A 27,029-nucleotide genomic window follows, 5' to 3' on the forward strand; every position below is an offset into this window, starting at 1 on the left:
TATAAACATTTCAAAAACTTCCAATATCGGTTCTAGTTTGTCACTAATTTTCTTACAATGTATATGGGTTTTTTGTTACCACAAGTAGCTCCAGTAAAAGCTTTTATTTATTATTTTAATGCACAACGAATTTTTCATTTAGCTTTTCAATCAGTTTCTAATGGAATTATATCTATAATTTCTTCAAAAAAAAGGTGAAAACTATCTTGTGTGGATGTAAAATCCGAATTTATTGTGTAAGCCCAGGTACTACTTTTTGGATGCTAAATTTTAGTATCTTTACTTTCATGAGATATGGAGTTTTGTACCATTCCGATCCACATTTTACAATATGATTTAAACCTTTGTTGTTCTTCTATGTTGCTCACAGAGCTTTCCTGAGCAGTATCAGCAGTATACTTATTGCACTAGTCAAGAATTTCATTTTTGATACTGTACATAACCATTTCTGATATTTTTTTATGTAAAGTACAATTTCTTAGTGGACATCATCAAAGATGATTTTGTTAGAAATCTAGAAGATTCTTCAGTAATGTTGTGCTTAGTTTTTGATTTCAAAATTAGAAAGAAGGAACTTTATTTCAATTAAATTACTTTTCTATTCTAAATTTTCTGGTGCCAGATAAATATCTTGAGTTGAACAGAGAATATATTTATGAATATAATTGTATTTTACAGGAATGTGATGTACGACAAAATCAGAAAAATCTACTTAATGTGGAGATCAAACCCCCAAAACTTCGACCTTCAGTAGTACATAGAGCTTTTAAGAAAAATGTCACTAGTACCCCATTGGTTGCTAAAGGCTATAAGCATTTTTTTGCATCAGATTCTTCTCTTTCACCTATCAGAAGTAATGAAACTCGAGTGAGTAATTTAAGGAAAAGTGGCAATTCGTATTCCATAAATAGTATAAATTCAAAGAAAGATGAATTTGACGCTGATTTAAATCATGACAATTCTAAAGAAAATAGTAAGACAATAATAAGTAATCACAAAAATAATATTAATTCAAGAAATAATGTGACACCAGAAGTTTGTAGACAAGATTACAAGAAGCCACTAGTAACATCAAGCAGTTTAAAATTTTTAAAGAAAAGTGCTTTGAAAAACACTAACAACAAGTTTTCAAATAATGCTCTAGATAATGGTGAGATATCTGAGGTAATAAACAAAAGCAAAACTATAAGATCATTAAGAAGTACAAGTGAAAATAAAGAAACATATACTACTCCAAAAACAGATGAGGAACGTTCATCTTCCAAATGCTCAACTGGCAGAAAGGATTCACATAATAATATAAACAAACATGTATCTCCTAAAATAACATCAATTAATACAAGTAAAAAAACTAACAGAAATTCTTCATCTGATAATAAAATGTGCCATTCAGATAGTTCTAGTTCAGAAAGAGAAGCTCTGAAATCTCCATCCCGAAATCACTCATCAAGAAAAATAAGTTCATCACATGTTACTATTTTCAAAAAACCATCAATTACAATTCCTAATTCACAAAAGAATATAGAGAATTTTGATACATCAGTAATAAAAAATGTAACACCTAACATGTCAAAGGATGAAAACTCATTATTGGGTATACACAAAAGCAGATCTTCATTGAGAAGGGTTTCGCTTAGGAAAAAGAACCTTAATTCCGACAAAACTCCAGATAATGACAAAACAAAAACAACAAGAGATTTGGTTAAGAATGTATTTAGTAAAGGAACAGGTAAGAGCCTCTTGCCAGTGCCTATCTCTAGGTATATGGAAAGTACCAGTAATGATAGAAAGATCACAAGACATCGTTTACAATCACAAAAAATTTTACAAGAAAATAAAGAATATGTGGAGAGAAACAACAAGATGCGGTCAAAGAGTGTAGATTTCATCCATACAATAAATTTGAAACCAAAAATAAAACAATTATCAAAAACTGCAATAGAGAATAGAACTTCAGATAACATTGAGGCACATACAAATAGAGAAGCATCTGGTAATCAAATGGAAACTGTGAATAAGATTAAACCCCCTGTTCCAAAACCAAGGAACAAAAAAACTACTACTACAAATGACATACATGTTTCTAAACCTGGTCAAGTAAATACTGTGAATAAACCAGAGAGACTTTCAAAATTCATAGACAAACTTATCAGCAGACGTATGACAGAATCTTCTTCAAGCAATCCGAAACCAGTTTTGAGCAGGAGTGTACAAACTTCCTACAGAAGGTCTTCAGTGAATAAATATTTGAATCCTTTACAAGAGCAACCAAACCATCAGGAAATACAGACACAAACAAGCTACAAGTATGCCCCTATCGAGAATGATAGCAGTGACAGCTCAATATCTAATTATACTCGTTTGATAGAAGAATGTGCTCAGGGAGTAAATTTGTTTGATAGTTTGAAACCAGAGGGCAGATTTTCTTCCAGTATTGATGATTATGCCTTCTTAGATAATAGTAAAAAACCCTGGAGGCTGGACGAAACCCTCAATTTACCAACTAGGTCGAGCATTCACCTCAGTTTTATAAAAAATTCAAAATCTATTAAAGCAGACAAAGAAGCCAAAAAACAATTAAGACAATATTCTGCATTGCCTAATGTGACGCAACATTCAATTCCAAAGCAAATAGATAGCGATGAGTCCTGCGTATCAAACTGTAGTGATCAAGGAATTGATAAAACTGTGGTGAATGCTATAGAAACAGCTGAGAACATAGAAGATGATAATGAGTCATTGAATTCTTGTTTTCTTCCTCATAGTATAACCAATTCATTAAAAAAAACAGGGCAACCAACTCCTGTAGTAGAAGATGTGCCAATAGAAGATGTACCAATAGAAAATGTGCCAAACGATCAAGGAATTACAACTGCAATCAGTCATACATCTATCGCCGAGAAACATTTGTCTAATGATCCAGTTAGAGAATGGGTTGCCAATGTTAATAACCAATACAGGAATAGTGATGATGAGTCAGAGTGCTGTTTTTATGAGAATGGACCAACTCCTATACATTCTACTCAAAAGACTCAACTCCCTAAGAAAAATACTATTTCTAAAGTTGCTAAAGCTTTGTTTCAGACTGAAACTGAAAATTTTGAGAAAGACAAATATTTACATGTAATTTTGAATAGGATAGATGCTTCGACACACAATAAAGAAAATGATAGAACTGGTAATATCCCTAATCAATTTACGGAATTGGGCACTAGATTAAATTCTATAGTAGAAGGCGATAATATTGAGAAAATTGGGGATGATAATGTGTTCAAAGTTCCTTTGATGGAAAGAGTTCCACAATCCAAAAAGAAGAAAAATAGTAAGTAAGATAAATGGTTATTTTCATTTATATAGGGAGTCTTACAAAAAATTAGTCTCACTTCATTTGCATGTCCTTAAGAAAAAAGTCCAATAACAAAGTTATAGACAATATGGTGCCTTATGTTTTCTATATTTGATTTTTGTTTTTTTTGTCCTATTCCCAAAATATATGGTTTTACTAGGTTACACAGGGTATTTTTAAAGAAATTACTTTTATGTAAAAATCTTGATCAAATTTTAACCCTATATTATTTAAAATTAACAACTTCATGCCAAAAAATTTTGTATTTGTTGCATCTCTTCACCTATTTGACAACTTTCATTGTCGACTTTGAAACTCCGTTAACTCCAATGCCTTGGAAGTACACTCGTAAGCACAGAAACAACTGAAGTCGTACGCTCGCGGTCAAAAGTCTTTAGTCAAAAATCTGTAGCTCCTATTATTTTTCTGATTTTAGCACCTCAAAGCCATTAGCCTTAACTTTATGAGTGATCTATGTTGTTGTTGAGCTATTTTTTGACAAAATACATCGAACCAAAAGGAATCTTAAACAATGAAAATGTGTTATAACTGACAGTAAAGAAAAGCTTAAATTCCTCGAAAAATAATTTATTTGGATCTCATAAGTTTTTTTACTTTTGTTTGATGCTATCCCATTCTTCAGTTAGTCCGATATCGTGGCTGACTCAGGCTGCCTATCCAGAACTTTTCTCTTAAGCTCATCCCATAAATGCTCGATAGGATTTAAGACTGGGCTACGCGCTGCCCAATCTATAGCGTCGATTTCGACATCCTGTAAATACTGCCGTATGCAACCTGCAGTACGTGGATGAACATTATTCTGCATTAGGATGAAATTTTCTCTGATGAAATTGGGACAGGAAATAATATTCTTGCATTGAAAACCTGCCCAAACCAAAAAGAAACCTCCTCCAAGTCTCCTGTGGGCTCGTCCACTCCTATCTTTACCGTTCAGGTACAATTTGCTTTCGTCTGAGAAGAGAACAGAGCCCCATTGTTCGTCAGTCCAATTAACGGTTCTTTGGTTGCTCGGTAGGCTGGGGTGGATTTGGTGTATCTAGCTAGTCTTTTTGGTTCAAAGTTGGCTGCCTTAAGTTTTGTTCTGACTGTCAAGACATTCTACTTCAATTATCTATTGATTTTGCACATTTAACTTAGTTAAATCAATTTCTCAAAAACTTGCACAGTGGAAAATTTTGAAATAACGCATTTAATTAGCACTCAATTTTACGCTTATTGTTTTTTTGGTCTGCTAACTTTAGTGACATCAATTATACCGACTGACACGCTTTTTGATAATCAAGTTTGACTTCAGAGATTGGGTCTCTGAAGAAGACCTTCTAAACCGATGTCAGATAGGAATATATATATGAAAAATTTTTAAAAATAATCCATCCATTCAATTTTTTGTGAAATAATGATACTTTTGTATTTAGATAGAAAATCTACCCCAGCATTTCAAGAAGCATCTATCGAATCAAATGGAGGAGATATTACAGGTAAGATATTAAAAATAAATGTAATACTTTTCATAATATTACATTATTTAAACTAATTTAGTAGTCTTATGAACAATATGAACAATCCTTTTTAGGGTTACATTCTATTCTGCTTTCTTTCATATATAAATTTGTTTGCTATTAAAGCATGTTTTCGTTGTTAGCTAGCACTATCCCAATAGATTATAAATAGTGATGCAAATTCCATTTTAACACCGCAGTAGTCGCACCTCTATATGGAGCATAAGTGGTCGCATGTCATCTGTGAAATGCCAATACTACTTTAACATTATAGAAAATCGGTAAAATAATTGAAATAATTAAATCTCAAGTCCAGGATGTTTATTAAAAAGCTTTGTGAAGAAATATAAAAATATAACAATAAGCAAACATGTTGAATGTATGAAATAATGAAGAGAGAGGTGAATACAATATTTTACAAAACATTTCACAGACAAAATGAAAATTAATATAAAGTATAAATACTTTTATGTCTATATATTTTATTTACATTGCAAACTGATTACCAATAATTTTTTTTCGTAAAAAAAATGTATCTGTCTTTTTCGCGAATACACCCATCAGTACAAATAAACGAACAATGTGCACCTAAGCATAAATATCGCCCACAATTTTGACATCTGTACTGGGTATACCTTTTTTCCTATCTTTTTGACATGGTGCACACCATTTACGAGAAGTAGTTTCTGTTGCATCTTCATTTGTTTGAACAGTAGAAGTAGTATCTGATGAGATCTCCTGCAATCTGCTGAACATTGCAGGGGGAAGAGTATGTTTCTTCTCTTCTGGAGCTGTTCTAGTAATTCTCTTCCCAGGTGTCGGAGAAAAAGTCGCCTAACTGGTATTACTTGAGCATTAACGCCAGCAATATTTAGTAAAGAGAAAAAAATCACCATAGGCCAACGCCGCGTATTTCGCGATAAATTATAATTGGAGCACATCTTGTCTTAAGATATCTACACCAACCTTTGTTTTATTGTTTCTTTGGGCTGTCTACTTGATCAATTGCTCCATCGAAATGCATACTAGAAATACAGGGTGCGGCAGCATAACTTCCTTTTTTAAAAAGTTCGCCATTTAGTCGGTAGATGTCGTAACGGAGTGCTAGTGGTCTCGTTCGAGAGGGGGGACTATAAAGTTTTGTCCCGGCACAGTTCAGTCGCCATCATGCGTTGGAACAGTGAGGAGCGTGCGTTTGCCGTTGAGGTTTACTTTTCGAGCGGATGTTCTGTGATCGCAACCCAGCGCGCCTTTCGGAATCGCTTTAATTTAGCCCCCTTGGCCCCTGTCCCGGACCGGAAATCAATTGTTACGTGGGTCACTACGTTCAGACAAACTGCAAGTGTGACAAGACGAAGAACTGGAGTCCCTCGGCCCATTAGATCACCGGAGAACATTGAGTTAGTTAGAACTTCAGTGTTGCGATCACCACGGCGTTCTGCGCGCAAACATGCGTCTGCCCTTGGACTTTTCGATCGTTCTGTGAGGAGAATACTTCATGATGATCTTCATTTTCATCCATACAAGATGGCAATTGTGCAGGAACTTTCTGAACGTGACTTCAATTCTCGGAGGAATGCGTGTGAGGTTTTTCTGGAAGTCGTTCCTGAGGACGCTATTGTTTTTTTTAGTGATGAAGCCCATTTTCATTTGTGTGGATCCGTAAACAAACAAAACATGCGCTACTGGGCTGATACCAATCCTCGACAATTGCATCAACGGCCTTTGCATTCACCTAAAGTCACAGTGTGGTGTGCAATTTACTCACGTGGAATTATTGGTCCCTGGTTCTTTGAGGAAAATGAAGTCACAGTGACAGTGAATTCGCACCGGTATGTAAACATGTTACAGGAATTTTTTTTCCCACGGCTAGATGAGTTGGACTTAGGGGACACTTGGTTCCAACAAGACGGAGCAACGGCACACACTTCAAGAACATCGATGGCTGTTTTGAGGGAACACTTCCCAGAGCGCCTTATCTCAATTAGGGGCGATTTGGAGTGGCCAGCCCGCTCTCCTGATTTGACCCCTTGTGATTATTTCCTATGGGGTTTTTTGAAATCCCGTGTGTATGTGAACCGTCCAAGGACCCTACAAGATTTGAAGACGAACATCCAGGAAGAAATTGCCAACATAACGCCTGCTATGTTGGCAAGAGTCATGACAAACGCCAGAAATCGGCTTACTCAGTGTATGGAGAATGGGGGACGTCACCTAACTGATTTGATCTTCAAAACTCAGTAAAACAAAACTTTATGTATGTGCCTGTATTATAAAAAACGAATAAAAATTTTCTGATTCATACAATAAGTTTTATTAACTTTTGAAAAAAGGAAGTTATGCTGCCGCACCCTGTAGCTAACACATTACAGGATTTGTATTTATCTAGAAAGTGCAAAACGAAACTGATTATCAAATTAAAAAATAGTAAAACAAAATTACTCAATACTTAAAATAGTAGTCGCGTAGAATCTCAGAGATGATTCACCTTGTAACTTGACACCACTTTTCCAGAAGGAAACAAACACAACACTGGCATGTGGCTGCAACTAGGATAGAAGGAGGAAGGGGTTCGCATTAAGCAACATCAGCATCATGAAAGTAAATGATGCTGACAAAATAGCAATAAAACTAACAGGTATTCCCTCTCTCTGAGCGGTAAAGGGACTACAGATATTATCCCACCGATAAAAATTAATATTTAGACAGTAACTATACAAAATCGTCCTGAAATTATATTCTATCATTAGCATGCAAAATTATTTGTCTATATTCCGGAAGCAGAATTTTTTTCAATATCTGAAACACATATTGAAATAGGCAAAAATAGTTTGCAAGGTTAATGACATAAAATAACAAATTATTATCAAAATGACAAAAGGAAACTGTTACTTATCCAACCAGAGAAACATCCAACCTACAAAGATTTATTTCATGATTACATACTTTAATGTTTTTCTTATTATTTTATAATTCTAATCGTGGAGTAAATTAATAAACACTGTCTCTCACGTTCTTAATCTACTTAAATACTATACAATACACTTAACTAACTTATAATAATTTACTTATCTCTATCACTTAACTAGGTTGAATAATTTATTTAAATTCTTCCATTACTTTGCTAATTCGTTCTATTCACTACGACCATTTATTATAAACTGTACTAAACTGCGCTAAACGAACCCGCTTTTATATCCAAAAGAATTTTTTAAGAATTCTATAAAAATGAAGAAACAAAACAAATAAGTAAATAGACCTACCTAGAAATTATTCGAAAGAAATAATGTAAATAAACCGCTTGCTATAAAAACGGATATAAAAAAATTAAACATCAAACGGGTTCCGTGGTTTATATAAAGTAAGTCAAGTCATATGTTTAAGATTTTAATTTAGTTTAGTTTTCAGAAACTGAGTAAGAAGATCAGTTCCAAAAATTAAGATAACATAAATAGATGATATTAAAATAACATTCAAGAAAGATCAGGAACGGTATTCATAAAATAAATGATAAGTGGAAGGTTTGAGAGTTACTTAGATTGAATAAGTTAGGATCTATTGTTTACCTCAGTCACCAGTCAGGTAAAAACGAATTTGCAAAGTGAGCCAATTGTCTGGGGGCTATACAGGTCACCTCTGCTGGCTTTGAAAAGCTTGAATATAAGTACCTACCGTGGTCTTTGTTTATCGCACTCATAAAAGAGGTGTCCGGCAGTTTTTTAAGATCTGAGGTTTTATTTCATGTTTCTGATTTATTTTTGTTTTCCCACTTTTTTATAACCATGACTTCATGGCTTTTTGCGAAATATATGAAAGGTTATGGGCCTATGAAAGGAATTGCTCAGCCTTTTGTTTGTTTCAATTGTGTTCAAATGTTCGACTCAATTTTATGAGAGTCAAATGCTTGAAATGCTGCTTTGCTATTTAATAGGGTGAATATCTTTGCATTGCGATAGTTACGTTGTGCCCAATGAGCTCCGCATGTAAGGATAACGTATGTTTGGAAAATGGAAGGTTCTGAGCCCATTGGGATAGCGAGTTTAGTTCCTTGGCCCCTACCTGTCCATTTTCCGTGTAGAATACTAATGAGCCTTGTGTCCATTGTCCATTACCGTGCACTTGTTATTATAATTTTATAATTTTTGGTATAGTTTGAAAGGTCATATCTATGGGCATTCTACACTTCTTTAGAATGCGGAAATGCCAAGTTAGGTCGCCGGGCTTCATGTTCTGTTCCTCGTATGCCTTTATAGCCCACTTTGTTGCTTCACTTCCTAAGAAGGGGACAAGTCTAAGATGACATGACCGTTTCGACCATATTAGCGCAAGGCAGACCCGCCTTTTGCATTTTATCTAGGGTTGTTTCCCCAATTTTCGTTTTTGTCCTTGGCCACCATATGAAAGCTCTATAGCTTATGATAGATCACACAATGGATTTGTACATCCAGTTCATCATTTTGTTTGTTTCCCCGATCACGCTGCAGTAGTCATATGAAGCACTTCGTGTCTTATGGCTTATCCCAAGATATTTAATATCTTACTTAAGGGTACTTCGACCTCATTAGTTCTGAGAGCTTTTGGAACCTATTTGTTTCTCTGTGAATGGAACGATGGTGGTCTTTGAGTTGTTTATGCCCAGATCTCCATTGACACACTATCTCTGAGCAATTGTTAGAGCGGTTTGCATTTTATCCCATAGGATCATTCATGCTTATCCCACACAATTATCGCCAGGTCATCGGCGTATCCGCGTTGCTTAGATTTAACAACACATTATCGACTACCAATGATTCTAGTAGTAGCGATAAGTAGACGCCTTCTGAGCATCCGCATCCCGGTTTTGCAGTTATTGCTTGATCCCCTATATTGACTTTGATAATGTGACTATACAAGGTTGCCGTGCTTAGTCCGACTCCTTGTCTTACCAGTGCCTGATGGATGGAATGTCTTGGCATGTTGGAGAAGGTATCACCAATATCTATGAAGGCTCAAACTATGCAGAGCAGAGGCAGTCGACTTACCATATACACCACGACGAGTCACAACTATCTGTATATGGGGATATACTTATAGTGAAATCATGAAAGTTTCTACGTTTGGGTTTTCGGATACTTGTATATTAATACGTTTTTGAAATCTACGTAAAATTTTATTATACTTTTGTATAAAAACTTTTTTCGAAAAATGCATACTTTTTGAGTTATTAATTTTTTTGTAACCATTTGACCCTTGCAGACCCTTATAATTTATTTTTTTATAAAGATATCATCAAAGTTATGAAAATAATTTTTGTTCGGTTGCTTTTAACAAGGTCAGTCATATTTGAATCTATGTTGAAAAATTTTTCATTTTATACAGAGTGAAAATACAATACAACTTTGCCACATTCACCATGTATTTAAAGGAAATTTCCATAATCTTCGTTATTAAATTGAGAACGAGCCATTTTAACGATTTTCGAAAGTATCAACAATTGACTAATGACAATGCTGTTGTTATCTATGTCCGAACAGTAGTAATGACAGAGCCCCAATTTTTGATACTGAAATTGATTAGACATAAATAAACAAGTTTATTACATCAGGGTACTTTGTTATCAATTCCTATACAGCCAATTTCATTAGTGCTTTAAAATCATATACAGATTCTTCTGCTTTATTTTCACTGATTATTACACAGTTTCATAAATTCAACAAGATTTTTTTCATGACACTCACTTTAAAAAACTGCTGTGTGCTGGTGAAGCATATCCTGTTGAAACCCAGTGGGATGAAAGTTAGTATTTCTCATTTCTCATTGCAGGAACAATTCGAGTTATCTATAACTCTTTAATACATTGGTCCGTTCAAGTTCTACAAATAATGGTACAAAACAGGTGTCGATAATACCTACACAAACATTCTGTTCTATGTTTCCGCATCTATCTAAGATTAGTTTAATTCCAATTTCTACAATTTTGTATGTACAATGAGCATCGGCGGAAGCCCTTTTTCTTTTTCGTTCCTTCTCCTCTTAATAAGGATCTTTTCACCCAATTATGTTCGTCCATTCTGGCTATTCCCCATCCAACATAGTCTTTTTACTATGACCATATATTCCATCTCAGGTTACAGTACTTCGATCTCTACGTTCGCTCTTCTCCTCCACTTGATTCGTTCCTTCACTTCTCCAAAAATCCTTCTCAGTGCCCTCATCACCCATATGTTTAATTTGTTTTTTTCCCTTACTCGCTACCATACATCCCCGTTGGTTGTGTGGTAAATGGTTGTTCCCTCTCGACCTCTTTTGTCGATATCTCTGTTTTCACATTCTCCGTTTGTTTATTCACAGTTGCTCTAAACAATTGGTTTGATGTGCAGTTGAACATCATCTTTCGTTGCATAATCAGTCTCTGGAATTCGTATCGTTGTCCCCTCATTACATGATCGAAGTACTCTAGTTTGGGGGCTTTTATGGTAGTCAATAATTTTCTTTTTGTTGCCATTTTTCTATACATTTTCTTTGCTTTTTTCCCTTCCTGTGCGTATTCCTGTTTCAATTCTCTGTCTTACTTGGTTTCTTTTTCTAATGCCTGTTTGCTGTATTCTTCGAACCATTCTTTTTTGTCTTATTCTTCAATCTTCCTAGTTCTTTCTGTGTCAAATCCTTCATTGTTTTCTCAATCTCTGTCCACTCCATCTCGACATCCTCCCAATTTGTTTGTTATTCAGATTTGTGGTCATTACATTTTCAATTTTTTTCGTCACACATTCATCTTCCAATACCCTTACGTTACCTTTCACTAGATCCTGAGGATTTCCTCTGTTCAGAACTCGAGTCCGCTCCTCTGTAGCTTCTAACATATGTTATCAATTTTTATTGCTTCCTTTCCACTAGTACATGGTCGATTTGGTTTTTTGTTCGGCCATTCAGAGAAATTCGGGTTTCTGTATGGACGGACTGTACTACCAGTGCGTGGTTACGTATTAGGCAAACGGATTCTAAAGATGAATAATGAAGGAAGAGTCAGAATTTTTAATCTTTTAAAGAAGTCCCTGCAGAGAGCCCTGCAGTTTAGTCCGAGTAAATATCTAATAGCTTTCTTCATAGTTTAAAGATTCGCTCAAGTTGTGTCCTTTCTGAGGTACGTGTGGTGGTACCTCAGAAGGGAAGGGCATATTGGAGATGCGACTCAATAAGGGTATAATATACTGTTAAGAAGGTGGATAAGTTCAGTTCTCTTTGCTTGTTGATCTGCTAATTTGTAACATACGATTCCAATGTGGGAAGGTAACCAGATGATAATAACTCTTATTTTTTGGGATGTGAGAAAAATATATTTTTAATATATGATATTGAAGCGATTCTTAAAAGCACCGTAAATAAAATGGTCCATAGTGGAGTAATGGGAATAGAAAAGGACTTGTTTGTGAGAGGCCTGTGCCGTCGAGAAGCTGTGAAAATATAAATGGTATGGGCTTTAATGTTTTTTATGAATAGAGGGTAGACAGGGCTGAAGGGGTTAAATGATACAGAGCCAGCATAAGAAAGAAGTAGTTGCTGCCGTCTGATCCAAAGTAGAGGCTCATTAGTTTCATAGTTAAGGCTTTCTATAGGGCCAAATCGATATGCACCTAGATAAAAACGTAAAGCTGTATTATGCACTGGGTTTAAAAGGTTAAGGTCATATTCGGAGGCAGATATATATGTGTGACAACCATAAATTAATTTTGAGCGAATTAGGGCTCTGTATATTTTGCGAAGAGAATTTTCGTCAGCTCCTCAATGGTAATGTGAGAGATTTTGATAATGTTTAATAGTTTGTAGCATTTGCCTTTGATTTTTATGATATGTTGTTAGCAAGTACGTCGAGAGTCAGATGTTAGGCCCAAAATTTTAGAGTGATCCATAACGGGAAGGGGGATGTTGTCAATAAAAACACAGGGGGATATTGTCGATGGTCTTCCGCTAAATTTAATAATTTTGGATTTTGTTGCGCATAGAGTTAGTCCTAAGAGGTCCAAATTATTAAGAATACCAATGGAAAGTGTGTGGCTATCTCAAGGTCATCGCTATGTTCTTAGGGTTGCGAGATGTTTGTACAAAAAACTGTTGTTTTCTTTGTTTGTGGGAAGTAGGGCGAAACAACATCATTATGTAAGAAAATAAAGGCTTATTCGGAATCAATATATACCGGGAAAATGAACATTAAATATTAGCTGCCGTTTGCACATCAAATTAGCGCTCATGAAAAGGCGCTCGACAAAAACAATGGCGCTTTCCGCTATTTACAAAAAATCTTTCCAAACATTGAAGAGAGGTATCTTTGTTGGCCTACAAATCCATAAAATTATGAAAAAGTCTCAGTTTGGTTAGGTTAGATAGCTACTTGAAAGTCATTCAAAATGGTTGTGAAACATTTTTTGGCAAATAAAAAAAGTGAAAATTACAAAGAAATTGTTACCGATTTATTAGAAAATGTTCATAAGTAAACATGTCATTAAAAATTCAATTTTTCCATTGGCATCAGAGTTTTTTCCTGAAAACTTAGGAAGTATGAGTGACGAATAAAGGGAAACGTTTTCACCAAGATTTAGAGGTTTTCGAGGCACGACATCAAGGATTTTGTAATGTTGGTTTATTATAAGAGAAAATAATTCAAATAGCTATGAAAAGAAAGCAAAAATTAGTTGTTTTAATTTTCTTAGTATTAATATCAAAATTATGTATATCAGTTAATAAAATAAATATTTCTAAAAAGGGACGTGACAGATTTTTTTTATTTTTTCTGGATAATTTTCTACCTAAATGAATAATAAAATAACAACTTTTAGCTGGGGTATCAAAATCATGTAAACTAGTGTATTAAGGGCCCAAACTTTCAGGGATTTTTTTTTTGGTAACAAAATTTCACGTTGAGACAGTAAAAAATCGTTGAAAAAGAGAATACCTGTATTTAGAAATATTCATTTTACTCCATTCATATGTAATTCACATAATAAGCTCAAAATTAATGAATTCTGTAGTTGTAGGTCAATTTATTTGAATCAAATAATTCATTTTGAATTTAACTTTTAGGTTTAAGAAGATCTACTAGAACACGACGTCAACCTTCGAGAAAATTTGTTCCTCTTATCATTATTAACAATCTATCACAAAAAGATAAGAAATGTAAGTTTTAACAGAAATCTTATAAAAATCTACTGTGACTTTTTCGATATTTTTCCGGTCAACAGGTTCAAAAAAGTGAAAAATAGAGATAAAGGTTCTAAAAATATGAACGGTAGCTCATTCGATTCAGAATCAGCTATAGAAAAATGTTTTTGAAGGATTTTGGTGCAGATACAAAATTGTAATTGTTATTAACAAAATAAGATATAAAAAAAATGGTTTTTACTTTCCCGGAACTCTATCTCCATATAAGGCTCCGTGCGATTGTCGCCAATTGTTGATTACTATTTTAGTGGATTGTATTCAATCTCTGATTAAAAAGTATTATTGTTCGTTGATTTTTATCCAACCATTCTCGTATATTCCATTAAATTATATCGCTGAAGCTCGACGTAAGAGAAACCACGTTGCTACGTCCTGTTTAAAATCATATATGTTGAAGAAAAATACTCATATCAATATTTTTTTTAATAAGAGTTTTAGTAAAAAAAAATTTTTTATAAAAATTCTAGTATCTTTTTAACACTTGAAAGAATCGAGTTCCGTAGAAAAAAAAGTTTAATCTCTATTTTTCAAAAAATTAGAGTATTAGAGTACACAATCTATACAGCATATGTGTTTCAAGTTTGAAGAGCCACGTTGTTTAGTACTTTTTAGGCAGTCATCAATAGTAAACGTTTTCAGTGAATTTGCAAACATGAAAAAATTGGTCATCGTTATAAAATACTTTTATTTGAAAGGCATTAGCTCAACAAATATAAAAGCTAAACTAGATTCTACTCTGGGTGAGATTGTTCCTTCATTATCATATCAGAGTTTAAACGAGGTCATACGACCCGCGAAGACCAGCATCGTAGTGGTCGACCAAATGAGGTGACGTCTTCAGAAATGTTGAACCTTTTTGTTAAACAATCGATTGAAAAATTAATTTTCCTAGATTGCACAGGTTGTTTCTGTAAAAGTTACGGATTGTTAAGCATTGGACATGATCCACCCCTGGCCTTCAGATAGAAGTGTAGAATCATTTATTTCGTCAAACACACTACGCGTGCATACGTTATTAAAAAATTATAATATTCGAATGTATAATTTAGGAAATATACTTAAATGTAAGTTCTGATTTCGTAACTTTTAAGGCTTATAACTCGTATGAGAAAAAAATTTTTTTGTTTCAGCATTATTTCTATATCATCTACTCAATCCCAAATGTTTTGCATCAAGTCTCGGATCACCTTATATAAACATTTTAAAAAAGGAGGATTTGTTAACCATATATTAAGTTGTACAATGTGTCCCTTTCTTATGTTCATTAACGTATTATCTCGGACTACCTAATTTTTGTCTCATATTAATGTGACTGTGAAGAATCATAAATCTACCCATTCAACTTCTACTTACTATTATATTTGTTAAGATTTATTGTAAACTGAACGTCCCCTGATGGGAACCAACGTCGTAGTTATGCGATTCCATATGTCCATTAGACACTTGAAGTTATTATTATTACTTATTTTTGTATTGATGTGACTCTAACTAACATAAATATAATTTATTATAGCTTTTGTATACAATAATATTAGTATGAAAAAGAGCATAAACACGCATAGTGTGTTCTATATAGTCTTGACATCCAACGATAACGGTAGTCAGATTATTGAAACCACTTTATTTATTTATATTTTATGTTAATAAATAGTTTTTATAAAGTTGTGAATTAAGTTATTTAACCATTTTGTATCAAAGACACGAATAAGAAAGAAAATTTATCTCTAGTTTTTTTTTATTGTGGATCATGATCCAAAGTTGTCTTGAAATAGAAACATCTTCAAGTTAGTAGGAAAAACAAACAGTTGAAGTTAATAGTCTAAAAAATTAAAAAATTTCCATTTTTTAATAATTATTGATACAAGCTACTAGTTATGAACCTCTTTAAGATGGAATAAACAAAATATATCAGGATTTTTTTCCTTAGACTAAACAAATTATATCTAATGCCGATTTTGTTTATTTAGCTAAATGAAAGGAGTATAGATAGACTCAACTTTCAATAGAAAACTTGATGCCGAATCATCAATATTTTTTATATATATTAACCAGACCAAAATTATTCAACTCATTCTGACTTTAGTCTTAGTTTCGTTATATTGTTAATTATGTATACTTTTGAATTTCTGGGTAAACGTTGTAGTTAATAAAAGTATTAAAAAAGTGAGTCTACAAGAGACGATTCATATTTTACCACTCGGGAATATTATTAGAGCCAAAATATTTCTAAAACTCCTTTCAGAATTATCTACATTATGGTGGCAACAGTATTAGTTATCCATTCAAAGTTTTTTTATTTAAACCAAATTCATACGTATTCATGGTCTGTTAATAAAGTTTTTTTATTGTTTCAATTAACTCAAACTCGAAAGTTTTTAAATTTTTTGAATAAATATGAAATTAGAATAATAAAAGACATAATACATTATAAAAATATTTCAGTAGTTTAAAATCTAAAATACCAAAAAAAGAAGCGTGATATGCTTGATGTTCCTGGCAATAAATGAGAGATTAAAAAATTATCAATTATGATGAAAATAAAGATTATGAAATAATGTTCTAGCCATACCATTATAACTTTGGAATTCACTAAAATATTTCCATATCTTCTAGTTTTGTCTGGATTGGTTTGTGACTCGAGCATTTCGACTTTAACGACCTCTTCAATCTTGCAGTCAAATCATAAGGGAGAACATAGTCGTCGAACCAAAGTTGATGGAAGAGCCAGTTCAAAAGAAAAAATGAGGACAAGATCTTGTAATCGAGTTTCTTCGACACCTGAGAAAGACATTAATCACTCCAACAAACATAATCGCAAAAATAAAAAGAGTTCTGCTAACGGAAGTCTTGATACAAAAGCAAAAAAAAAGAAACAAGATGATTATCCAGGTGGTACCGAACCTGAAGTAAATCAAACACAACCTACACCTGTTCATAAGTTAGTATTTGCTACATTTTAGATGTGTCTTATAAATAATGTAGCTTTCTTTTAATCAAAACCTTTTTTGTTTGCAGTACTACCGTGAACACTACAGAACCTACCGAAAACAATACTGGACAGAGACAAAACGGCATTAATAGATCTCTAGCAAATGATTTAGCTGAAACAAATCCATCCATGATGCATTATTCTCAAATAATTGAAAGGGACGAAACTACAATATCAGATTCTAGAGTTAATATTAATAAAGAAGCAGAAAGACTTGAAATTATACCAAATCATGGGTAAATATATTTTTAATTTCCATTTTGTCTTATAATAAATACGAGGTGATAATAAATATGGATATGCGCCATTGGAATGTAAAAATTTCAATTTCACTATTTTTCATAACAAAAATTCATTCAAAATAGTTGCATCCTCTGTTGTGCTTGAACTTGAACTATTTTTATAAACGCCAGTGGTAGATTTATAGATTTCTCGTCTGTAGGTTATTCATATTTTTCCACTTGTAGGTTATTTATCTTTTGCCGCCTGTAGGTTATTCATCTTTTGCCGCTGAAGGTAAACTCAGTGTATGAAACGCGCGTCAGACAGTGTAGTTGTGAGTTTTCATGTAGTGGTAGTGTAAACAGTGTGCTCAGTATGAATAGCACTAACAGTTCCAAAAATTCCAACTTAGTAATATCCATCTTCATTACTTTTTCTGTAAAAATTTCAAAACTTGTGTTCACTTTGTAGATAATATTTTTTTTCAATATGTTAGCAGAATTAAAATAAATTAAAATATTTTTATACAAAATTTTTCGCCTCAGGGTGTTGCCTGCTCAGTCTGCTGATGAATCCACTTCTGACAAATGCTCAAAATAAAGCTTGGATGTTGAGTACTATCTAACCGCGAACATTTTCATTCGATTATTTAGATACCTTCCATCCAAACGGTTTATCTAATGAATTCATGGAGCAATATATATGTATGTAGAAATTAGGGTGTCTATACACCATGACTTGAAAGATCAAGTGTTTCCTCATTCCTTGCTGCGTTACTGGAAAACATTTTTTACAGCTGATCTGTTAATCCCACTCCTTTTAGAGAGTCCAGACTGTGGGATGGTTGTAGTTGCCAGAAATCTTCGTCTTCTATTTCATAGGCTTCCAGGTGTAGTGGTCTGGAGTTCTGTAATATGTCTAACGTTTTTAGATGTCCATTGAGGCGCCAGTGCCCCGATAGGACTTCTGTTACCTTTTGTAGATCATTTTTACTTATGTTGATACACTCATTAGATCTTCTCTGGTTATAGTTTCCCAGGAGAGTCTTCGCCTGTCTCAGCCCCGTAGGTTGCTCCAGTAGGAATGGCTTCAGACAATTTTTTGTAGTGTTCCCAATGAATATGTATGATGATGATTCAATGAACTATTCTTGCTGTTATGGTCAATCAAATAAAAACATAAATTATATATATATATATATATATATATATATATATATATATATACGAGTATATTAATGCATCTAAATGTTCTTGATTTTAGGTCTCTTCTGTTTTAGAATTAGTTTTTTTATAGTTTTTAAAAGAAAGATAAGTTTTTATCAAAATATGATATTGACACTGACAATTTGCTTATTTATATGATCTATAGATCAGATAGAAATAAGAAATAGAAGTTCCAAATGATTACAATACTTTTTTAGATAGAACCAATAATTGAAAATTCCAAATTGATCGTTCTACGTTGCTTTAATGGAACGGTGGCGACATGTCCAGTTATTCCGTTAAAACAGGCGACGATTTGTGCTTGTGCTTCGTGCGCGAAAAACTTTTGTTGAATTTGGCGCGACTTGAAAGCCCCATATAGTCGATTATTGCAACGCAAACAAATCTTAATATATGCGAGTGGAACTAATCCTCAAATATGTCCCAATCTCACATGACGATCTTGCAATATCAATTTACGCACAGCATCGATGTTTTCTGGCACAACAAGCGAAATACGGTAGCTCGAAATGGTGCTTCATCACCAAAAGTCGAGCGAAAATGGTCACGATTTAATTACATTTCTTAATCAAGAATGTTTCAATATCAGATTTGACAAATTCATATTAGTGTTGCCATATTTCAAAACTTAAGTAGCAACCCACGTATTTGTTGAGAAATTAAATATTTCCTACAATAATAAATGCAGTTGGTAACACTTTGAATGGCATCTGACAATAGCCTTATACAGTTGGCCTGAACCATTTGAACAACCAGAAATCGAAATATTAGCATGATACGGTAATTAAAGAACACACTGTATGTAACAAATCAAATAACTGTGTAGTAGTAGTCACAGACTGAGCTTGCTATTGTCATGTCTTCCCTTTGCTTTCCATTGAACAAATACTATTAATTTTCATCAATTCTATTTGTACCCATCACTAATTATATTCAATATGCTCCCACGAAAGTCTCTTCCAAAATAATCTGGATAAATATGATGGTTCGTTTGTTATTAACGTTACAAGGTTTACACTTGTGTTCATTGAAATAGAGTACAAGTCTTGGGACAATTTTTCAGCTATCTAAATTTACTTCATTAATTTGCTGCTATGTTTTCAATATACCATAATTATTAACCTTTTCTGTCCAGCCATCTTCACATTTGGCGATAATGGCAACTCTCTGAATTTCAGTTTACTGAAGATCTGAACTCAAATTAATTATTGAATTACCTGACAATAACAGTGACATTATGTAGGAACTTTTACGCAGGCAAAATATAAGTGTACGCTTTTTCAGTGAACAAAAGTGTACAAATTTTAACATGAAATATATTTATCATAGTCAATCTGAAGTAGCGTAAATATGCAGTATTATTTTCAGAGAAATAAATCACGATTCTCATCAATATAGTAAACCCTCAAATCCCAGTAAATGTATCAGTTCCGATTCTGGTAGGTCGACTCTTCTAAGATCATCTATGGACGAAAATATAAAAACCGGCCGAATATCTAAAACCAAAATAAAAAGAAAAGTTGGACCCAAAAAAAGAACTAAATCACTTGTTAAGGAGGCGGAGAACGTTACTAATGACACAAATGACATTGACGGGATAGATGAGAAATACATTGAGGTACATTCTGAAACTGGAGCACACAAATTGAGTAAGTTTGAGTACATTAGTATTTATTATCGCGTGAAAATACAGAATTGAAATTAAAAAAAATATATTATAGACGATTATAGAGCTAGTGAATTAGAATATGTCAAAGACGAACTTTTCACTAGGGAGAAAAGTAAGGCATAACTACTGTATGTATCAGTAAATTCAGCAATATCATATCTACTAAAAAAATGATAAATTCAGGTTGATGCATTGAAAATATTACTTGATGATTTCATATCTAAAAAAATATGACAAAAACAGAAAATCTGCAACACCATTAGATAGTTTATACGATATACCGATTTTCATAAAAGTCATAATTGAGCTACAAATTCGGTGTTCCGTCTGTGTTGCTCGACCTCGACCTTGTCCAGCACTGGATCTGAATAAACGGAAGGATGACACTTTGTATAATGAAGGAATCCTTCTTGTTACACTTTATCGAAAATTTGTGCTAAATCAGGAAAGCTTGTGGAATACAGTTTGTCTTCTTCTATTGTCTATTCCATCCACGCATTCATCGACAAGTTTACACTAAATCTTAACTAATGGTGGGGCATTCGATTTTTTCTTTTATCCAATAATTTCATTAAAAGTTATTCCAAGTATTATATTGGTAGCTCATTCAAATTTTTTGCTAGGCTTAGGTATCATAATGAGGGCTAGAGGTGCTGGTATAAAGAGGTCTCCGAAACATCAAGTCAAATGTCTCATATAAAATGTGTTTTATAAGGGGTATAGTTGTGCTTATGCCCTTCTTTTCAAGCCAAACGGAAATGCCACAAAATGCCATCCTCCACATTTTTTTCACTTGTACTTTTATGTTAATTAATAAATTATTTATCATCGTTTGTAATAACATATTTTTGGCAGCTGTATATAATTCAAGACCCCACTCGTTGGTGACCCAAACTTATGAGCATGAAACAGTAAACCTAATTACCTTTGTACTTTTCATCGTCTTGTTTATATTCTCTCTTCTATTTCTTTCGGTTTATATATCCTGATACCTCTAGACTAACACTCACAATTACATTGTGACGTCACGCCACCAACATTTGCAATGTAATTGGGATTGTTGGTGACGTGCTTCGATAACCATGTTATCATCTTCAAAGCCTGAAGTTTACCTAAACAGTGTATTCAATACTTTTGGCTTATATTTAGTGTGTTTCCAAATTCATGCGACTAAATTCAGGAGGAAATTAAGATGGGTCTTCTCTATAAAAAAAATTTTCTCAGCCTACCCCTTTCCGAGATATCACTCTTAAGAGGTGGTGACTAAAATGAGTTTCTATTTTTTTTCTAAAATTTCATTGAAGCTAGAAATTTGAAACTGTGTAATATTCGTGCACTCGCCAAGGACTAACTGCCGGTATTTTTTCAATATTCCTGTAACATTATACGGGGGTGAAATTAACAACCCTTACTTTATTTCAAATCAAAACTTTTTTAAAAGATGAAGTTTTATAAAATAAACATTATAACTTAAAATCCTTGTTTCATTTAAAAACCTTTTTATATTGTTAATTTTTTTCCCAAAGCTGCAGAGAAAAAGAATAAACACCATAATTTATAATTATAATAAATTGAGTGGAAAACAATAAAGTGGTAAAATGTAATACGATTCATAATAAATACTGGAAATAGCTACTTCTAGCCAAAATACATGAACATAGCCTACATGTCATGGATTGTCGCATACGTTCAAAGATTTGAGGGGTATTTCTTCTACCATTTGTATATATATAACAGGAATATTGAAAAAATAACCACTGAAAGTTTAGAAAAACAAAATACAAACTCAAATTTGGTCTCCACTTTTTAAGGGTGGGCTGGGGGAAATTTTCATATAAGAAAGACCCATCTTAATTTCATACGAGCAATGACCTCTTGAATTTTGTCTCATAAATTTAGAAACACCCTTAGTCGAGGTTTTCTATTTATATTGAATTATTTGAAACCTTATCTAATCTTTATAGTTCGCCAGTTCTATATGACAATACATCAAAGCAATTAGAAGACAAAGACAGTTGTGTTTTGAATAACCAAGTCGAAGTAAATTTGTTAAACGAAAAGGAGTCTGGTGAAAAATTCAAACTTCCATCAAAATTAAATCAGACAGCTCAACCAAAAAAGAGGCGACTGCAGAATCATTCTGCTTCAACATTATATATCGGAGAAGCCATTAATAAGTTAGATAGCATTCAAATAAATTTATCTTTAGAAACAGAATTTGACATTTGGTGCCAAAGTCTGGCCAAACACTAAACAACATGGAGACTTTGAGAGCACTTACACTCCAAATGCATATACTGATGTTACCATGAACAACTAGATCTTAGCGGCGGTTCGTTTCTGGTGGCGACGCCTTTCACACACTAATTTGTGTGAACTGGAGGTCCTATATTACCGGTTGTGAAAATCAAGCGTTGTGAGACATGCGCAGAACGAGTAGTATTTACGACGCCGTGTGAACCCGCCTTTATGCCTTCTCGTCACATTGTTTCTATATTTTCCTGAATTTCTCTATTTTTGCAATAAAAAGTAGATTTTTTCCCCTACTAGTGCAGTTTGTTTTCCAATATATTTTTTTTCACAAAAGACACGTTTTTCAATTAAAAATACTCTTTTTTCCATAAAAATTCTACTCTAAAAGAATTTCACCAAACTGCTGATGAAGAAGAATTTGCCTTTGTTACAGCTTTCCTCTCATGTCATATAAAATTTTTTTGGCTGTGTTCCCCAATTATTTGTTTTCCCTTTTGTGTTAACTTGATATTTTCCACCATATCTGTGAATAATAACGCGATTTAACTAATTCCTTCAATATATTGTTTAATACATCAATGTTTAATTAATTTCTCAGAGTATATTGAACAAAATCCAAGGTTTAATCAACGTTGTGACAATTTGAAGTATTCAGATCCCTTGGATCATACTAACGGTGCTTCCATGGTATATGTGGAAATACCTCCAGGGGAAATTAAGAAGAAACACACCAATAAAAAAAATAATTTAGTAAGTATGTCGTTTTTTGTTCTAATATTTAATTGTGTGTGTAGTGGCGCGTTTGAGGGAAGAAATTCAAAAGTTTCTATTGTTTTTTAAGTAATTGAAACCATAGTATTTATGTTTTATAACGTATTACAAAAATTTATCACCAACTTGATTTTTCAACTACACCCATTTATTTTTTAATTTCAAAAATAAGTATTTCTTCGTGATTTTCGGTGGTTTTGAATCGTATTCTTGTAAAAAATTTTAAAATTCATAGGTTTCAAAATTTAATATTCAAATTGACGTTGATAGAATACACAAGTATTCGAGAGGACGGAAAATATATTGAAGCTGGTCCACTTTGATGTTTCATTGCCAAGCTCTCAATAAGAAATCGCTCATAATATAACTGGCAAAGTTTATATATATATATATATATATATATATATATATATATATATATGTATATATATATATATATATATATATATATATATATATATACATACTGGATATCGTTTATAACGACCTTCAATGGACCAGGCACATTTGGTCGCTATAGCCGATCGTCGTTATAACCGATCATGACATCTACATTAAGCAAATGTGAAATAGGAATTTTGTTAAATCAATTACACATTGTCAACATAATAATAATAGAATTTTTTATTGAAAATGATATAAAACTTAATTTTTTAAAATAATTAACATAAATAAAAGGAAAATCAATTTCGAGCTGAAAAGTAATCGGTAATAACTTTTTGTTTTTTACATTTTTTTAGATAAAACTCGCGCGAAATTTTTTTTTCAATTTCATCAAGTCCAGATTTTATATTCTGAGTACAAAATTGATTGTCACACATCACAAATTTCTTCAAAAGTTGTGCCGCCCTGTTGAGCAAATGAGGTATTTCTCCTCCAACGTAAAAGTTTTTCTTTTAAACATGATGTTCACAAGTTACCACACAGAGTTGCACCTTTGAATGTTAAAGTTAAACTACATAAGCAAAGAGTGAACAGTCAGAAAAGTCCCCACCACTCCAAAACCCGATCGAAAAAGGTTTCCTAGAAAAATTAGGGATTTTTGTACGCAATTTTCTCCTTATGAATTACTGGTAAACACCCAGAAAAGTCCTCACCAGTTTAAAACCTGATTTTCTATCAAAAGGGGTTTCCTAGAAAAATAAAGGCTTTTGTAGACAATGTCTCCTTATGAATTACAGGAACGGCGTCGCTAAAACCGATCGTTTAATTTGGTGCGTCTTACCAAAACGAGTTGTTATAACCGATCAGTCGTTATAACCGAGGTCGTTATTTCCGATCAAAAATGCGTTGCTAAGGCTTGTAGAATCACGGGTCCGGAAAATATGGTCGCTATAACCTATACGTCGTTATAACCGAGGTTGTTATAAACGATATCCAGTGTATATATAAGCTAATTGTCAGTGTCAATATCGTATTTTGATAAAGACTTAAGGAAAAGTCGAAACGTCAAAATTTATCTTTCTTTTAAAAACTATCAAAATAAAACTAATTTCAAAACAGAAGAGACCTAAAATAACTAACTGAAATTATTTCCAAAATGTATTCCGCATTCTTCAAAGGGGAAAACAACGATTTTCCTGGTTAATGCCTCCCCCTTAACTACTGACTAGTTTCAATGTTATTACGTCTCATCAGTGCAGTTTAACACCCCTCTTTCGGGCTTGAGACCCGAACTGAAGGCAACATCAAAGAGCGTCGCATTTGGTACTTGTAGTTAAACATTGCCCAGTTAACGCTAAGTAGCGCCATCCTCGCTTCTAACTGCGAACCATTGTTCAGGTAGAAATCTAGCGTAGTTGCCGATTGAAGAACGGCGGAATACATTTTCGAAATTATTTCAGAGGTGAATAGTAGAAATCCTTTATTCTGATACATTTTGCACACCTCATTTACCATGGTTATAGGTCTCAAGTCCGAACGAGGGGTTTTAAACTGCTCCGATAAGAGTTGTAACGTCGAAACTTGTCAGTAGTTACACCCTCTACTTGCAATTGCGAGCCATTGGGGATGTTAATATCGACAAAACGTTTACATCACGCTCTTCGGTGGGGCTGTAATTCAATATTCGTCGAGGCATTAGCCAGGAAAGTAGTTGTTTTCCCCTTTGAAGAAGAAAAATTAATTTTTTTCTCAAATATGTAGCAGTACTTAATTCCAACCAAATAGTAATCTGACTGGATAGCTAGCTCTGTATGTCTAATGCAATCCAGGGACGGAATAGTAAGCACTGCGCGACCATAGTAGAGCGAAAGAGATATCATCAAGTAGCACGGTGCCCCTTTGTTTTGAAACAGCACGGCAGCGCGGCAACGCAATTACTTGCGAGCCGTGAAGCCGCTCGTAGCGTAAAAATTTGAGAAGAAGCGCGAGAATTTTCAAAGTTTTCGTTCCAGTCATTTGTCATTAAAATAGAAGTGACATTAATGTATTTTCTTAATAAGAAATGTTTGAACTTCAATTTGATTATAGTTCGAAGCGGTTATTCGATAGGTACGGTAACATAACAAAAAAAATTGAAAAAAAAGTGTCGTGTCATGGGGTTAGTACCAAATTTGACGAGATACTTGTTCATAATTATTTCCTACTCACTTGAAACTAAATTTCAAAATCAGTTTCAAGCGGTTACTCGATTGGTACAGTTTATGTCCAAAAAATGTACTGTAGAAAAAATATAGCGATGTTACGCACCTTATTTGCCCTGGCACTAAATGATTTTTTCAATAGTTACTGTGAGTAGTATCATTTGAAAAATACTTAATCGGTAACTCGATAGGCCATTATTTTTTTCAGCCAGCTCTTGGACTATTAGTATAATAGGAGTAAGTGAAAGAATAATCTAATTTTTTTAACCTAGAGACTAGAGGAAAAGGGTAATTTGTAAAACCAAAAAACCTTACACGCGCATTATGATATAGGTTGAACAGAAATTCTGCCCACTACTAAAAACGAAATTGTACGTTGGAGAAGAAATTTATCAAGGAAGGAGACAATATTATTTGGACAAAAAAGGGCTTATATGAGGATACACTGGGCTAGGAACAATAAAATTTGTAAACTAAGTTATGTATGAGCTTGTAAGTGACAAGCCGTGGAATCTTGTGTTGCAAATATCTATATTGATATCACCATCAGTATTAGCAAGTAAATGTTTTATTTGAGCTTGCGCACATGACGAAGTTTGCATTTACAATAAACGTGATGCCAGTGAAGAAGGACAGACTTTAATTATTTCTTACTTATAAAAAGTTTTTAAGGCATTAGGCCACCGCAGAGGCAGAAACAAATAGGCTTTTGGAAGATTTCTTTTCAGCAATATTACAAGATAAATCGAGATAACATAAACGTGATTTTATTGTACATATCGGTGACTGCTCATAATTTTTTTGAAGCGATTTATTTTAAAATGGCGGCTGTGCAGCGTTTTGGCGATGACGTTTTATAGTGGTAGTTGTAGAAAATCATGAATACCAAAAACCGAGTACTTAAATGTTTCTGCCATCCATAATCTTTTGGCACATAACTTTTGAGGTCCTAAGGGGCCATTTAAAATAAAAAATACGAATATAATTTTGAAAATTCCAGGGTGGCCTAAGGTGTTAAGTCTCGCCACAACTAAACTTATGAGTTGTGAATTTTTTTTAATTTAAAATTGTATTTTATCAGTTTACTTATTTTCTAATATATTTTCTTTCATTTTTTTAGTTTTATTGTGTTATCGAAGGTTGTGGTAGAGTTTTCCTTCAAGATGAAGTAACTGGAATTAAAAAGAAGAGCCGATTTATTATACCCACAGGTTAGTAAATGAAGGAACCTACCTACCTAGTTTCCTGAAATT

General features: G+C 33.3%; 1 protein-coding gene across 4 annotated transcripts in view; it reads left to right on the top strand.

The window, feature by feature from the left end:
* Positions 1-27,029, top strand: part of LOC130446765 (MATH and LRR domain-containing protein PFE0570w-like) — a 32,182-nt gene that overhangs the window by 2,413 nt on the left and 2,740 nt on the right. Inside the window, exons 3-10 of one of the 4 annotated variants that reach the window (XR_008910182.1) lie at positions 679-3,322; positions 4,783-4,845; positions 13,924-14,016; positions 16,675-16,999; positions 17,077-17,286; positions 19,855-20,147; positions 23,019-23,174; positions 26,897-26,987. Coding sequence is in view for 3 of the 4 variants with exons in the window: in XM_056783201.1 (XP_056639179.1) it covers positions 679-3,322; positions 4,783-4,845; positions 13,924-14,016; positions 16,675-16,999; positions 17,077-17,286; positions 19,855-20,147; positions 23,019-23,170; positions 26,897-26,987 (3,871 nt within the window). In the remaining variant the exon portion in view is untranslated. Of the gene's footprint in view, positions 1-678; positions 3,323-4,782; positions 4,846-13,923; positions 14,017-16,674; positions 17,000-17,076; positions 17,287-19,854; positions 20,148-23,018; positions 23,175-26,896; positions 26,989-27,029 lie in introns of those variants that run through there. The other 3 variants (XM_056783201.1, XM_056783202.1, XM_056783204.1) reach the window with 3 other exon arrangements.

This window comes from Diorhabda sublineata, chromosome 7 (genome assembly GCF_026230105.1).
Source record: "Diorhabda sublineata isolate icDioSubl1.1 chromosome 7, icDioSubl1.1, whole genome shotgun sequence".
NCBI lineage: Eukaryota > Metazoa > Arthropoda > Insecta > Coleoptera > Chrysomelidae > Diorhabda > Diorhabda sublineata.